The sequence below is a fragment of the Battus philenor genome, unplaced genomic scaffold, assembly GCF_028537555.1.
Source record: "Battus philenor isolate CCGP_79_NKW_IND1 unplaced genomic scaffold, ilBatPhil1.0.hap1 SCAF_15, whole genome shotgun sequence".
Classification (NCBI taxonomy): domain Eukaryota; kingdom Metazoa; phylum Arthropoda; class Insecta; order Lepidoptera; family Papilionidae; genus Battus; species Battus philenor.
In genome coordinates, this window is record NW_027181677.1 from 4,261,296 (window position 1) to 4,279,722 (window position 18,427).

At 31.8% G+C, this 18,427-nt stretch overlaps 1 protein-coding gene across 2 annotated transcripts in view; it reads right to left on the reverse strand.

The window, feature by feature from the left end:
* The window catches only part of LOC137918631 (6-phosphofructo-2-kinase/fructose-2,6-bisphosphatase-like), a 42,260-nt gene that overhangs the window by 13,206 nt on the left and 10,627 nt on the right, over positions 1-18,427 (reverse strand). For both annotated transcript variants that reach the window (XM_068761464.1, XM_068761463.1), the window contains exons 2-3: positions 17,851-18,191; positions 2,837-2,971 (exon numbers count right to left, since the gene is read on the reverse strand). In XM_068761464.1, the coding sequence (XP_068617565.1) occupies positions 2,837-2,971; positions 17,851-18,181 (466 nt within the window). In that variant the 5' untranslated portion in view covers positions 18,182-18,191. The remainder of the gene's footprint in view (positions 1-2,836; positions 2,972-17,850; positions 18,192-18,427) is intronic.

Here is an 18,427-nt window from a genome sequence, read left to right on the forward strand (position 1 = left end):
ATAACTTTGAAAACGACTGTACCGCTTTCATTCAGCATTTTTATATAGAATTCTTAACTCTTAGTATCTTTTTTGTAATAAATATGAGCGAAAAGTGTTAAAAACATTTCAGAAAATATGACTACCACTGTAACTTCGCACGTTTGACAGTATATGTACAACATTTTTTTTTCGTTCAACAGCAATCATGGGTGGACAGGGTCTTTGTAATTTTTTAGTTAATTTACTTATTTATCTTATATCCCTCTCACTGACTGTCATTCCTTTCCATAATTTCCTTCCACACATCGCATCACTAGCTTTGCCGGTCCAGAATTCTACAATTTTACGTTTTTATTTTTATCATTTGATAAACAATTTATTTACTTTTAGTTCTTATTTATTTTCTTACTATCTCTATTGCAAAATTCGGTCAATTTTTTTCGATCGCAATTTTAATTTATATATTTCACATTTTATGAAGAAAGTGATTTCACTGAGATATATTACATTATTTTAACTTTTCTTTTGAAATGCTACAGGCCAACGACTTCGGACAGTGCAATCTATCGGGGCGGTTAGTGATAATATACAAAATTAACGTATTCGGAGCTTAGCGTATTAACACAATGATTAATATTTAACAATAATATTTATCTACAAGCATACTTTAATAATTTTATTTACAGTGATATTAATCGAGGACAATGAACTATGGCAACATTAACTTTTAGTGTCTAATAGACAAATTATTCTTCATTTATTCTACATATTATATTTTACTAAATAATCAGAGATAAATCAGAAGATAAAAGTAATTATTACATAAGATACTGTGTTTATTTCTAAAGTCGAAAACTACACAATATAACGATGAAAATTAACTATTATACTGGGTAATTAGTCTGGGTGCAAAAGCTTTAAATTGATGAAAGTATAATTCATTTGCAGTCAATTATATGCACCCTATCTCTATCAATGGTATCACCGTAGTAGGAAATAGCGTTTTTAAATTGGTATTACTAAATATTGAAATTAATAATTGTTAACTATTTGTCGCTGCAGACTTTGTACTATCAAAAGTTATTGGTCTTGCGCATTCTTACAGAAAAAAAAATTAAAACGCATAGTGATTACTTTATATAGGGTGCTTAGAAATAGGTAAAAGCTTTACAGTAACTGACGATAAATACGTAAGAAGCCGAAATTAGCCAATCGTTTTTTTCCAAAGGTTGATGTACAATACTTATCGCCGGAAGAATGAGAAATGACCTATGCATTCAACCTATTAAAACTATTACAACTATAATCAATCACCTGTATAACATTTGCAGTCTTTTTACACTAATCTCCTAGGATAATTTTTCCACGAAGTGACAATGAGAGGCGTTCACGATATGAATATGAAATCAAATATTGCGCAGTTTTGTCGCTCAAGTTTCTTTCCAATTGTAATTTTTTTTTCGTAAGAGCCCTTTACAAAATATTAGGAAGTATTTTAAAATGAATTAAGATAGTCAGTGAAGCCGTTATCTAGTTATGGCATGAAAATATATGTTTATATGTATATAGATTAATACTATAACGTTACAATGCAAATTTAGATTTTACAAAATGACTAAGATTTAATAATGTATTATACAATCGAGTTCTGTAATAAATCTAGTTCATATTGTATCAAGATATAACCTAATGTACACATAACGCGTATTATCGCATCTAATCTGTAACATTACTATAAAATTGCCAACCCATTAGTGTATGTTTGCTGAATAGTGGACTATTACAAACAGGTCAAGGTACTGCAAACAATTTCTTATCGTACGTCTATAATATTAAGGTATATAGTGCCTTGCAAATAATACGTGTCATGGTTGCCACAGATTACGAATAAACAGTTTATTAATACTTTCTGAACTGTATACGGTGCGCTAATAAGTTTTATAACAAAAATAATTCATTAAAAATTATAATTAATAAAAGATAAGTCTGCTTTAATTTCGTGGTATTGAATTAATTTTAATAAATTTAAAGATAAAAAGTTTGTATTAATTTAAACCTTAATAATATTCTAGGTATTTAAATATGTTAAAATTTTGAATTTCGTATAACTTCAAAACTTTATCTACCTTAGAATTTTTAGTAATATCATCATATTATTTTCTGCAAAGTCCTCCAAAAAAATTTCAAATATGTATTTATTTTAAACAGTGATTTCCAAATTGTTAAGGACAACGTATCCACACATTCAAAATGAACTATAGATAAATTTCTGTTAAAATCCTATCTCAAGTTTTTTTCCTATCGATGAAAATGAAATTAATAATTTAAAAACTATGTGATTTTTAATTTTCACATCAAAATTTGACATGAAATGTCAGGTATCTTTGTTATTTGTATAAATAATTATAAAAAAACATTAAGTAACTTATATACTTATTGGGAAAGTCTTGCAATGGGTGTCTATGAGTTGAAACGTCGGAAACGACGACCACTAATTGTTAAAGAGTTGTTGTGGTCGTAAATATTTCGTAAAAAAAAAACTACAGTATTACTTTTCATTTATGTCTACATCTAGGCAACATATTTCGATCCCTAACAAACGATATCGTCTGCTCAGGGAATTCATGATGCAAACAAAGAGTTAAAACGTTGAATTTTTATGCTCAACCATACATTAAGTAATTTTAAATATAGTATATATAATTCTGAAAATACGTACACATATTAATAACTAATACACGGAAAAAATGATAACATATCAATTAACATTATGTTTCTTTTCTAATCTATTTATGACGTTACGATTTCGGCGAAATTTCTGTAATTAAAAAGTGATAGTGCCAAATTTATTCACCTTTAGTACTTTCACCGTTCCAGTTAAGATGTCTGGAGAGACGGTGGGCCAGCTGGCTTTTCCCACGCGCGGGCAAACCAACCAGAGCGATGAGCAACGGCGCAAACTGACTGATGCGGCGCGAGCGAAGTGACACTGTAACAATAAACAGATCGTTAGTTCTTTCTTTGAAAATTCTGGTAAAATAAATAATATAACGGTGCAAGGGAGTCTTTCGTTTATAAAATTTATAATTATGAATTAAATTCTATTCTATATATATATAACTTTACTTTAACTCGGTGTTTAGCACTAATCTGTGTAACAACTCCTGAAGATGCCCCGTGGAGGGGTGAAACACGTGTTGAGTGAATTTACGGTGGCGGTTGTGTAGTTGGCATTGTCTGTCGCATGCGCATTTACGAGCGGGCTGGCGGGCGGTGCACTTTCGTGCACGACAGCCACTGCATGTGCGGAGGTGGCTAGATATTGGTCTTTTCTTATTAATAACACATTCCACATTACTTTAGTATAGAAGAAACTAGGTTTAATGTTCCTGTGATTTGTCCAGTCGAAAAGATGTACGAAAAAAACTTGGTATGAAAAACCTTGAACAACTCTTTAGTTATGTAAATATATTAGTTATGTAAATATATTAAAGTTGAGTTTTACTGTGTAGAAGCTAGTTGCAAAAGTGCCTTATGAATAAAAACTTTGTATGTAATAATTCTAGACATAGTTCGAAAAGAAGAATTATCATCAGAGAATCACACGAGGCTATTTGTTATAATTATTTTTTTCATCTTTATAATGATTCGACTATATTACCATTGTACGAGATGTATTCATTGAATAGATTAAAGATAAATTGTCGGTTATCGATTTGACCCGGACCGTCTCAGCGAAACCAAGGTTATGCCGTGATTAAATAATATTTCTATTATCTATTATTAACAATATTTAAGAACAAGTATGATTATACAGGCAGGTTGATTATGACATTAACGACTTTTTTTATCTGTGACCTATCGAAATTTAAATTTGAAAGACTGAAAGATTTACATAGTGATTGTTACAAAATTTTAACAGGTTATGTTATTGTACTTCGATACCAATAATAAAGTCATTCGGGTAGTAAATAACTTTAAAGATTTTCACAAAACAAGAGACATTGTTTAGAAGGACTTATGCCAAAATATAATAAGTCTGCCGAAAGCTATACAGGAAACCTTTGCTAAAACGATGGGATTGTTAAAAATTACCATTAATATATGTTATTCAATTTAATCGCGGATATGTGTATATATATATATATATATATATATTTATCACAGGCCGCATTTCATACCCGAGCAAGAATGCGTTTAGAAACATGTGTTTGTTAAGAATCAATTGAATCATTCCATTTACAGCTGTGCCGTCCGAAGCCTTGAATAAAGAGTCACATTCTTTTGTATCTCTGGTAAAATCACAGACTTATACAGATCTACACATTATATTAATAAAGGTTATATTTATAAAATATCTCTTTATTTTTGTGTGCCTGATGGCATAGACTGTTTTTATTGGCCCCTATTTTGTGTGGTCATTGTAAAGTATGGACCTGCTGTATACATTTGTCTTCTCATATGATGTCCACGATTTCATTCACTATTTCTTAGTTTCATTTACAAAATTATCAGATAACATTAATTGGTTGTGATCATCGAAAAATCCGTAATTAAACATGGATTGGCGGGTATAGTACTACATTAAATAATATTGTGACTAATTTAAATTGCACATACTGAGAATTACACAGCATAATTATTACAAACAACACATGATGTATGTATGTTAAAAGGTTTGCAAATATTTTAAAATTAATGCATCGTCAGGAGCTTGTGCAACAACGGAAGCTTAATACACGAGGTAATCGGATATCTGTACAACAATTGCACGCGAAATGACCGCTTTGTAAAACCATGTAATAAATTAAGATTTATTATGGTTTATATTAGAGCGACCAAAAAGTAATGTCGCTTTCTTAAGTTAAATTCAAACATCTACATTTTAACAAGTTTTTATTTCTAATCAACAATATATTCACCTTTGTTATCAACAACTTATTGCTATCTAGTACACAAATTTTCAACGCCGGAGAGGTAAATCTCAATCGGTTTTTCTGCAAAATCGTTGACAGAAACGACATTTCTTTCCAGTGCCCCTAATAGAAATCGAGTTGTATAAGAATAGTTTGGTATATTAAACAGAGACGCCCCTGTAATGTATAAATTATTAATTATTAAAATTAAAATAATTTTATGCCACCGGGGCTTTGTTAGATGATATTTTTGACTCATGGACACTGCTGCAAAGCACTCGAAACATCAGAATGATAAAAATATAAAATCGTTATATAATCTCTTCTCATCATCATCACAATTGTGGTGGGTTATTTTAAATAAAACTACCTACAGTCAATATTGTAATATTAATATCTAACGCCAAGGATGAAAGAAAGTAACTAACATGGCTTGGCGGATTGAATTTTGAATTAGCAGGCCAAATAGCGATAGATTGCCTCTGGGAACTTAAAATCACGGAGTGTAGGATGTTCAGGTAGACGATAGACGAAAGAAGATGAATAGTTATCCTTGTTAAAGTCCTCGTAAGATGCTTGTTGCAAGCTGTTTTCAACCTGTCCTATTAGAAATCTATAAGGGAGGCCCGCAGTGGATGACCAATGGTTAAAATAATGAATTAACTAAATATTTTTGTTTAAATTTCAATAAACATTAATATTAATATCAATATTTTAAGTGTATCTGTCGAAACATCGACCTATGTCAATCTGGCTTTCAATAAAATATTGCAAGTACAATGTAATACAACATGGAGAGAGGGGACATATCTTCAATCGATGTAGTTTATTGAAGAATATATACAAGTAGCGGTGGGCCTTGGACTAAAACGAGACGCGGTTACCCTTCATTGTCTCATAAAATTAACATGAAGCCACCGTATTGCTGTAAAGTAACACACTGTTCAAACGAGTTGCACGATTGAATCTTGTTGACATTAAACACATCGATATAATTGTTACGAATAATTATACAGGTGACTTAAAGATGTGAATGTATGAATGTATGGCACATTTACTAAGAATTAATTTATGTATCCTATCCAAAAATCAATAGTTTAAAAATTGAATTTTTTAAAGTTTAAATATTTAATTAAATTTATTTAGGTAATGATATTGTAAAACAATTTTAAAAATTCTGATCATTACGTATTTTAAATTTAATTATGATTTAATATTATTTTACAGACTACCCTACACACATCACAGACTACTGCCAAATGTTATTGCCCAGACCGCATTCAATAAAAAATTAATAAAGGTGTAAAATTTTCTATTTTAAGAAAATTCCTATTAAAAACTCATTATTTTACACTGGCAAAACAATGTGCTTAATTGGATTATCTGGATTATGAAAAACATTAGGACCGTAGCAAAAGAGCACTATATGAAATCCTATACCCGAATCTAACAGTATCTCACAGTAATACAAAAAAAACGTGTATTACAATCGAAACATTTATTCGGTGATATTTAGGTGACAGAACAGTTTAAATTACTTTTTTACTGAAATTTATTACATAATTCCAAAAAATAGTTAATAGTTAAATAGTAGTTCATAAATTGTCAGCCAAATGTTACTTAGATCTCGCGTCTTTTTCACAATGACAAGGTACTATTTGTTTGCAAAGTATGAGATAGTAAAATATCAAAATCATCTAGATTCTGATATTGTAATGTTAGAATTGAAAAGATTACTGGCCACTTTAAAAATCTCACGTACAAAATTAACGAACTCATTTCAAATGCTGGACATATACGTACCGCAAAGTCCGCAGCGCATATTTAGCTTAGGACAAATTATAAATAAATCGACATGTGTACACCTACATGAGGTCGACCAATAAAACGGCGGAACAGCGACGCGCCTTCGGGTCGGCCTGTTTCATAGTACCACTGTAAGCCGACACGCGTCATTCACCTCGACACGCATTTTAACCCTAAAATGAATATTTGATATTATATTTGTTATAAATTTTATATTGATTCTTTTGTTATCTTATATTCTAAATCATCATCATCATAGAAGCCCAATGCAAGGCATGGGCCTCCTCCAAAGATGGCGACGATGATGCGCAAGACCGCTGCCTACATCCAATGCCTTTTCGCGACCTTTGATATGTCGTCGTTCCACCTAGAAGGATGTGGGTAAACACCCTTCGTAGACCTGCTCTTGGTCGCCAGAAAAAAACCTTACGACCTAACCTACCGTTGGCTGCATGAACGATTGTTATTCCTATTTTAAAATACGAGATAAGAGAAAAAAAATAAGTTATTTTTTTAATAAACCTTTTTTTTACCAGATGATCATGCATTTAAGGGTTAAATGGAAACACACCGGACGCAATTCCTTATATATCACTCTATAACGAGCGTTAATTTAAAATGCCATAATACCACGTCGGCTGACGCAATGCGATATTTTGCTCATTCAACTAATCGATCACTCCATAACGGTGTTAAGGACTGAACGATACACTTCTATGAAGGTTTTTGTGCTAATTTGTTTTATAGGTAAATAATTTCTCTTAAACTAACTGTTACCGCATTTTGCTGTTGCTTGGAAATTAAATTTTGAACACCTTTTAACTCATATCAATACACGAATTCAAGGCGATTGGTTGTAGATATAAAAGCTTTAAAGGAGTTAATGTCTATTTATCTATGGTAAATCCTATAAAAATCTAATTTTCAGTAGTAATAAATAATGTAATGCGTAAAAATTTTTTGAAATTGGTATTAATACACATAAAACCATTATTGTTTACTATCTCTGTAGACTTTGTACTGCCAGATATAATCGGCCTGTCACATTCCAATAGAAAAAAAAATGTTACACTTCGGAATTATCACTATATAGAAGGTGATTATAAATAGCGTAAAGGCTTTTAAAAGTTTGGTGTAAAGATTTTTATTGACAAGTAAACGCTATACATTCGAATACCATATATATATATATATATATATTAATTTATAACTTTATTGATTATATCTTGAATGTAGATTATAAATATGATTCGCATTTATATATCGAAACGTGATTCGACCGTCAAAATTTAGGGAACGTATAAAAAGTTTCGAGAACACTGTACAGAACAGTCGGCGTGGCGTTTGTCCGGCGCGAACGTTTGGACTTTGGACACCATAACCGACGCTCCACTTCGCAGTCGGTGCCCGACCGCGCCAAGTGATACGAGGCCACGTGTATTCAATTACATAATACCATTAAGTCAGACACGAGTAATTTTAATAACAGTCACAGGGGGGCGCAGTCAACGAGGGAAGCAAGTTTTAATCTTGCATCTGTATAAAAAGAGAATATCATTGACAGACACGTCATGGTATTGTAACTAACGGTATTTCGATAAGAATTTTACACTTTTTGGAAATAGTTCCAATCAGAGTATAGGATGTAATTATACGTTAATTAAAATGAAATTGCTTCAACAATAATTAACGCTATTACACGTATTTCAAATTAACCTGTGTATATAAAAATAAATTGCAAAATAACTAAGCGCAAAACCATTCGACTAATTCGAATTATTTTATATATATATATATATATATATATATATTTGTTTATATGTCGGAATTGATTTGTGGTTTTAATCAGATTTCGAATATTAACTTCTCGTAACATGTTATTGATTGAGAATATACTAATTGCGATTACTAGACTGTAATAATTTGAAAAAAAAAACAGGTAGGACAAGTTGACAGTTGTTTCGAACAGGATGATCTCAAATATCAGTCACTTGTTTATATCAGGCCATTAAGTCATTATTAATTGAAATATTGTAATTAACATATTTAAATTTTACGTTAAAAAATCTATGTAAACGTGTTTGTTATTACAATTATAATGTCTAAGGGTAATAAAATGGCGCTCAACCAGGAAATTAATATTTTTAATTAGGTAACCGATAACTGAGCTGTTTGTATTGTCCAGTGAACGCAAATACCTTGTAGATATTGGCATATTACGTAATATTAACTATTGTTATATAAGATGTATATGTCATATAAAGACTAATATTGTCAAGTAGTACATCTTCTTTTCTGCCCATGGATGCCCATCTGTAAGGCATGACCGCTCTTGCGCTGCCTGAAACTATGTGGTCGCTTGTCTATGTAGTCCACCCAGTGGGGGTCCATCCAGATCGCGTTAACCTGCTCGAGAGAATCTCTTGATTCTAACGGCCTTCCATTGCACGACCTATGTATATACATATCCCACTCACAGCCACAACTGGATAGGTCTCTCCTATAACTAATAGGACCGGTTGGAAGTAGTATATATATATATATAGAGACTACTTCCAACCGCTACTTTATATATATATTTATATATATATATACTCAAATGCGATTAATATTAATATAAAATTGTTAAATAGCACGAATAAAAATTCTGATGTAGCTCTTAAAAGTAAATTACTAAATATTGTAAAAGGACAATAATAAACATAGTATGCTAACTGAAATAAACATAATAATAAAATGCAGATATTTACTAATGAACAAATTTTATTACATACGAGGAAACACGTGTGTGTAGTTGAAAAAAAAAATTAAATACAGTCGTGACTTGTTACATCATGTGCATTAAAATGTAAATACGTCAAAATAAGTATGAACTCTGTGAAATGTAGTACAAGTAATACAAGATGATTGGTTATAGGTTTAAAGGCTTTAAATTAATTGAATTTGTAGTTTTGTACACTATCCTAAAATCAATGGTTTCAGAAACTATAAAAAACGCAATGATAATATAGTTTTATAGGTCCCTCCCATTCTATTAGAAAATATAGATTAATGTAACATATTTGATAGTGATCGTTTCATTCCTTATGATTGTAAATAGATATAAAATGTATACATTATAATTATATGTATATTATAAATACTTATACACCTTAACATCGATGTATGGATGACGTCTGCTTTTCATGAAGTCAACGCGTGCTTTGACTTGACGCATCTCCAACTGACCCTTCGGAGAATTCCCGCCGACTTATGACACTTGAGACGTTGAAGATAAATTGCGAAATAATCCAATTCCCTTTCATTTAAATTGCATAATCGTAGTCATGTAGTGTGACGATGTCAATCATGTTTTAAAGGCGTGACAATGACAGATTTTCAAAATGAATGTTAAAGAAATTTCTAGGATATTCCATCGATAAGCATTTGCAAATATAACAACTATAATGTTACATTTACAGTTAAAGTAAAAGTGTATTGATACTTAACAGTCCATAAAATACATGTTATTTTTATGGTAATTGATTCCATATCCCGTTTCCGTAGGAAGTAGATAATACCTTAGATAAATAATGCATGTAGTGTCTTCTTCGATTTAAGATAAACATTATTTCATGTGCAAACTTTTAGAGAACTTAAATAGAAAATAATCAGAAAGTTGATTTCTTAAGTATTTACACCGCAGTTTACATATTCATGTATTTTCATTATCGCTTATGATTTCTAGTTGTTTTGAGTTTTACCTCTTGATTTTTGCTAAAAAATTTCTTTTGTACCAAACGCCAAAATGCTTCTTAACATACAGGAACTCTTTCTGTCAATTGGATATTTTTTTCAATTTATTTTTTATTTAAAAAAAACTAATCTCAAATGATCCACGTCACGTCTTTAGATGATTACTCTCTAATATTGTTTAATAGTTATAAAAAAGCAGTATCTTATATTACTTCACTACGTAAATTGTTATGATTTATTACAAACTATATTAAATAAACACATTTGTTATCAATAGCCTAACCAACGCCCACGTTTGACTTTTTTTAATCTATTTCATCAGCTAATTTACACTGTATAGATAATAACTCTTTATTATAATTTATTTTTTTGGAACTACATACCATACTAGAATTATTTGGTATTAAACTAATAAATTCGTTGAGGAAAACTAAGTACCTAATGTTAACTCTCAATGACTTTCAACTTAATAATTCATTTAACAAATTAATAAAATTACAACCTTAAGTACTAGGAAGCTAAAAATACCATCACAAAAGAATTGATAAATTGATCTTATTTATACCGTTACTTATATAAAAAGTACCAAGCAACATCGTAATCTTCTTTCATTATTGTCTACGCATTCTATTTGTCAACCAATTGACGACCAACCTACTGCAAGGCATAAGCGTCTACCAAAATTCGCCACATTGACCAGTCTCGCGCTGCCGGCATCCATCGACCTCCCGCGAGCCTTGATTATGTCGTCGGTCCAGTTTGTAGAAGGCCTACGTACCATTCGAGAACCTTCCAGCATTAATGGTCTTAGGCTGCTTGAGCAATGTGCCTCTGCCACTGCCACTTGAGACCAGCAATCCTTCAATCTACGTCGATGACTAGTTCTTTGGTCTAAGCATACCAATCCAATATTTAATCCACCTATTTCGTGATACGCAGAAAGTTTTATTGTTATTCTGATGTTTTGGAACCAAGTCCAGCAAAAAATAATTTTATATTTTCTCTTTTAGTATAAGTAATTTAATAAAGTGTTAACATTATAACTTTGAAAAAATTTAAATTGCATTAATATTATTTAAATATGTTACACACATGAAATCTATTGATATGTTTAATTTATAAATGTTTTAATGCAAACAGTAAATTTTATTGTAACTCAACTAAAAGTAGTAATAGACTCATCATCATCACCGAAAATGAGCATAAAGAAAGAATATAAAATGTATTTAAACTGTCATTTCTATAGATAGTTATTTAACAATTAATTAAAAAAAATAATATGTTTAACACATAATTATATTTCCTACATGTAACACATTTAAATTTGAAACCATTCTAGCTCAAATAAAAACTAATAGCTTTCAAGACATTTTCAGACCAGTTTTCTTTGTTATTATAGCAAGGATTTTATCGCGATTACATCATCGAATAAACTGTATCTCGTCATGCCAACATAGCAAACAACTCTATTATTTGTCAATGTTGATAAAGTTCGTAGCAACACGCCCACTGATATCAACAGGGGGGCAAACCGATAGTAAAGAGAAAAAAACAACTTGATCTTCAAATAATATGCGATATCAAAACTTGTTTACGAAATTTGAGTTCAGAGTTCTATAAAACCTTAGGTATCGGTTGGTGGTAACAGCTTGTGTATAATCTTCAAACTTTATTTAACTATAATATTTGTTAACAAACAATCCATTTAGAAGATATAAGTAAATTTATATTGTAAGCAATACAAGGATTACAATAATAATAATATGGCAACATTGCTACTGGTATCTGATGTATAGCTTCGGTAATTAATTTATATTCTGTATTTTTTTGTCGTCAATTCGTAAAACCGGAACTCAATTCGGTCGGAGGCGTGGCCTGACGTCACACGAAGCCATTTCGTAAGACTCGTTTCTAATGTCAATGATATTACATCGCTTTGTCGGTGGTATTATAAAAATAAATACATAATATATATGTGTAAATTGCAATGCGAAAAATTCATTATACTCATAATTTTTGCTGTAAGATGTCCACATCACGACTATTGCCTTCCCTATAAATTTGTGGCCTGCATTACACAACCTTAACGAGTTCATCTGTCCACTTTGTGGGTAGACGTTCTAGTCCAGTAAGCTAACTGGTCCGTGGTCTCCATTCCTGAACCTAAAGGCTCCAGCGGCCATCTGTTCTGTGCGCAATATCGTCTACCCACTGACAGTTCAATTTGATAATCGCTGGACTATGTGAGTTACATTTGTCTACGAGTTTTCTCATTACTAATTTGAGCTCGTAGAGAAATCCATGCTTGGGATTCTCCATGGCTTGATGAACAACTGTCAACTTTGTCAGGCAGAAGTGAGAGACCACTTTCCTGTACTGCAGGTCAGCATCATCAAAAATTAAGCCAATAAAACGAAGCATTTATATTACTACGTGGTTTAAATTTAAAATTTTGATTACCTTTTTTTATTTTAGAATCATTTGAACATACTGTTATATACTTTTTGAATGCTATTAAAAAGTAAATAATTTAAAAACGATAGCTACATATTACTGTGAAACCATAAAACAATAATTTTTCAAAAAGGGTTTGCTAAGCACTTTCAAAAAAGTCCAGACATTAATATAATATGAATTTAAATATCTATTTATACATAGACTATTGCAAGGTTCGTAGATGGCATAACATGTAACCTAGCAAGAAACTCGACAGTATTTCTTTTAATGAAAATTTTAAAACTAATCCTATTATAAATTATATATTTGTCACGTGAACACTAGCGTAAAATTAATCCCAGGTCATGTTTATCTTCTTTATAATCTATAATAAAATAATAGGCTTTGTTAATCTTGTCTTATAGCAGGCTTTAAAATTTGCGGATAAAATTTAAATTTCTTCACTATAATTCACTTAGTAACACGGTACATTTGTGTCACAGTGACCGTATATTTTAATGATAATTTCTTCGTAGATACAATTATTAGCAAAATAAAAAATTGAAAGGTTTAAAAGTTATAACAAATTTGTAATTTACTTTTACTTTTGTGTTATTATAAAGATTGAACTTTGATATATCACTTGACGCTAATAAGCGCTGCAGTGACTTCGAAACCGTTTCATCTATTTTTGAACGTAAAGCGCAAAGTTCAATTGCTCCCGGGCAATCCGTTGGTGAACCGCTCAAGGCAATTGACCGATCTCGCAATACAACAATGCAATCAACCATTCCGTTTATATAAAACTAATACACACAGCCTTTGTTTACATACACCGATTAAACATTTACACGATCTAATCCCCTTTGTTTTAGTTATTCATTTTACACGTGTTGCCTTAATTAGAAAATAAAAAATCTTTACTTAATTAAAAAAAAAATCGCAATTATATGCATGACTTTGAAAGTGTAAATCAACATACTAATAAATAAGCCCGTATTAAAGTAATAACATATTTACAAAAATAATAAACATTAAAAAAATTTGTTATATTTACACGTTTGGTATTAAACGTCTCGTTTCACAGTTCGGTATGAATTTCGTAAGTTTGACAGTTCGCTATGAACATCGCGCGTTTAAAAGTTCATGCAGCGCAATTATATTATCGTGTAACTAACAGCATCTGTCATTATTTATCGATCACAATATTCATTAATCTATTTCATATTTATTCAATAAACAAACTCATCACTCTGAAGTATTCATTAAGTTGTTTTTTTTCTGTTGTACAATATAGATCAATCACTTCTGGCAGTCTGTCGGAACAGTAAGTTTACTATAAATTATTATAACAAACTTTTCGTTTTCCTGAACAGTTAAACCTCTTTCGAGTAAGTGCTAATCATTTGAAATAGACGTTTGAAAAAAAAAACAACCGACACTCAAATTATCTACAAAAATATAATATATGAAAATGAATATAAGCAAAAAAACGAGGATTTTCATATAATATAATGCTTAATGAATTGTTTTAGTAGGCGTAATTATTCATCAGATTGTAAAAGGAACAGTGAAGGAAGTAAGAAAATATTTCATAATGAGGAAAATAAGGAATATACCTGTGACGTAAATGTTTCATTGATTCCAAGAACTGAAAGTGCGTTCAAGCACATTATTCCGATTTATTTCGCTTACGTCGTAAACACTAAAAGAAGTATAAATTAGGTGCTGTAACTCTATTTCTACCTAGCAATATTTTGGTATCACGTCGTGTATGCGTGAAAGTGTAGGTGTACACCGTGAACTGCTTATAATTATTGGTTAGTGTTCACGCGACACTTGTAACAAAAGTTCCCTGGCCAAATGCCAAACCTTGTGATGCTTGGGTTATAAGCGATGAAATCCGGTTTGGTCTCAATCAAATTTCAAGAATTGTATTTTATTAATAATGTTTATCTAATTGGTTATAAATACATTGATCATCATCATTACATCCGAGAAAAATTCACTGCAAGGCATAGGACTCTCACAGAGATCCAGCTACTTTCCGTGACCCACCCAGCCACCTTCTACCGGCTCGTGGCCCCATTCGACAACCTTTCCGCATAAACAACCATTGGTTGCACGAGACTTTAGGCTAGCATTTAATAGATTCAGGCGTTACCTTGCGGAAGTCCATCCTAACTAAGAAAGTGGCTAATATATAGCTACTTACGCTATGCAGCAGTAGCCGTGCAATAAAGTGCACCGCCCGCCAGCCCGCTGATACACCAGCCGCCAATCACCTTACGTAATAGATGAGTGATTTGAGCGAATATGTTGGTAAATTCATAATAATTTACGGTGTTTGGCACTGGTCGGTGTAACATCTCTTGAGAATGCCCCGTGGAGGAGTGAAACACGTGTAGAGTGAATTTAGGGTGGTAGTTGTGTTTCGCATTGTTTGCCGCACGCGCATTTATCAGTGGGCTGGTGGGCGGTTCACTTCATTGCACGACTACTGCTGCATAGCTGAAGTTGCTATGTATTAGCTACTGTCGCTAGTGTAGCAGTTCTTCGAACAACGTTGGCGACCTTGGTCCTTCTTCGGAACTCCTCATTTCTGCAGCTAAGCTTCGAGCTCTTTTCGTTGCTCTCTAGGGGACATTGAGCCTCATCGTGTAGTACTGTAGCTGTTTTAAGCGTTAGGTTATTGGTAGAACCTTTTATTACCAAGCAATGAAGGGATTATCTTCCACTTCCATAAATTTGTTGTATTATCATTTCTATAAATGTAGTTAATATTTTTAAATATTATTTCACATCAAATTCGACAATTTTTTGTAAATATAAAACCACGAATTTTTATAAGGTTTGACAAACGTACTTTTAATCCATATTAAAAGTATAAGAATAAAGAGTAAGACCAAACATGAACGGCATATAAGAGCAGATTAAGGAACATTATCATTAGCAATAAAACCAAGGTTTTAACTATAGTTAAAATTGTATAAGATACTAACGCAATTTTGTTAAATTAGAAAGTGACGAAAGAAATAAGGTTACTTTTCGTGTTAAAATGACACGGCCGCCTGTTAAACGTGTGCAAAATATGTGACAAGGTTATATAATGCAAAAATCATGACATTTATCATTGGCAAATTGTCTGCCTGTTTAAAATTTACAGCTTCTATTGGTTAGAGGTGAAAAAGAAGCTAAGCCTGATCTTCCTCTTTAGGGGTGTTCCTCGGGGGACTCCACTCAGGCCGGTGCTTTAACAATTTCATCATATTGAAATCTATTAATAACATTTTTACTCCATAATTCGAAATTTCAATGACACATTCATCTTCGCACTGTTAAACGACCTATTGTCAATGAAGGTTAACCTAGTCTTGTTTCGTATCACAAACCTTTAAAGTTAAACTATAGCACTTATATACATAACTAGAAGTGATTTTACAAAAGACTGTATTTGAAAATTCAGTTTGACACAGCACCTTTTAAACTCATTTTTTACGCTGTCTCTTGTCATTGATTTATATACCTTTCAGATAATTGGAAATTTCTTTATGAACTAAAACCTTTTATCGATTTTTTCATTTCCTAAGCATAAGCTGTGATGGAACAGAAATATGGCAAAATGATTATGTGTTTTATTCGCGATATTTTACTTAACTGTTCGTAAACAATGACAGCAGTTAATTACAACTTCAATTACATAAATCTATAATTTCGAACGTAAACATTATAAATTTAATTTAAAGGTTAACATAGTTTTACAATTTATTATTTACCGTGCAATATAATTATTTTAAATTTACAATAACTCTTGTATGTGTTAAACCAACAAAATAAACATACCGATATTTTTAAGGTTATACAGACTAAATTAATTCCAAAAGATAATTTGTTATACCGCCCTTTACCAGAACGTTTAAAGGACTTATTATTTATGCAAAAGATAGTAAACTGATGCAGAATATGTAGGTTACTTTTAAATAAAGAATATTTTATTTATAGTAAGGAAACATAGTGGTCGCAATTATATCTATATTATACATAGTTTAAAATCTATATATAGTCTGTATTATACACCTAGTTAACTTTACTGTGAAACAAAAATGAAAGATAAAGTAGATAATTAAAAATCAAGGTCATAATTCTCATCACACCTTTCTACACTAACTTGAATTGTACTTCCGCAACTAAAACGTTATTTCCTTTGAAAAGACGCCAACATACCATTAATTAGAACGCAATTGCTCTCGATGCTGAAACATAATTACGCAAATACGAAAGAGGAATACATACGACCAAATAATTATTTCGAAATACGAAAATTCGTTTGTGAAGAGTGATACTCATATTTTTTGTGAACTTCTTGTGTGATTTGTACGTTAGCACATTTAATACAGGTTAATATTTATTTAACGATTAGTTACGATTATGACATTACAGGCATAATAAAAACGTTATCTTTGCCTTAGTCTAACAATTGTAACAGGCTGATACTGCAATTTGAACAAGAAAACGAATATAAATTTGAATGTAAGCAATGCTATCAATCGATTTTTGAGAATGACCTTATAGCTTAAGAAGTCCGGAAGAGAATGTTGCGTTCGAAATTTAAATCTAAATTTGTTTCTAATACCTATCCATTATTTGCCTATGCGAAATAATATCACAATCATATCGATTTAATTTGTCCTTGTTCAATACCTGTACTTGACTTGCAACATTTACACGTCGGCTTTTGTTTACAAAACATAATTTCTACTTGTGTTTATTTACGGTTAAAACTTTAAACCGACTTTTGAACAAATAAAGTCACATTATGAAAAAAAAACGGTTCAAAACTTTCGCTGAAAGATATTCGTTCTAAATTTACAAAAATCAGTTCGTGTAAAACAAGTATCCTGTAACAATTGCCAAGAAACGCTGGAAACAAAAGCTTTGGTATGAAGGAAGGACCTTCGTAATAAAAATAACTTACCGGTGGCTAAAGATCCGTGCAGCGCTTTCTCCTTATCCTCCATCATGGTGTGTGCGGTGCTGGCTCCTGGTGCCATGACGATTCTACGTAAAGACGGTCTTCTCACTAACGCGGCTATGTGTTTGACACGGTGCTGCGCTCTCTTACGACGCGTGCGCACTCTATGGAGGCCTCCAGACGACTGCCCGCCGACTCCGGCGCTTATCACGGCACGCCCCTTATCAGCTCCACGGCAGTGATTGCCTACCAGCCATAAAACGGCCGAATAGATCTTGCAGTATATGAGCCAGAGATATAGGTACCAGTCGCCCCGGATGCAAAGTAACGCCATCAATAGCGACCTGCAAGAGATATTTCATTATTAATAAGTGATAATATAGTAACTATAGTACCACCAAAACCGCTGTACCGCGTCTTAGGTATACGCGCGGCAAAAAGGGGGAGATTCCGTTAATCGGCCGTCAACACTCTCTTTCCTCGGCCCCTACCTTGCCCCGCTTTCCTAAGGCACGGTGTAAAGGTTTTGTTAGCACTATAATATTATATTGTATTAATAAAATAATCGACAATTTCATGA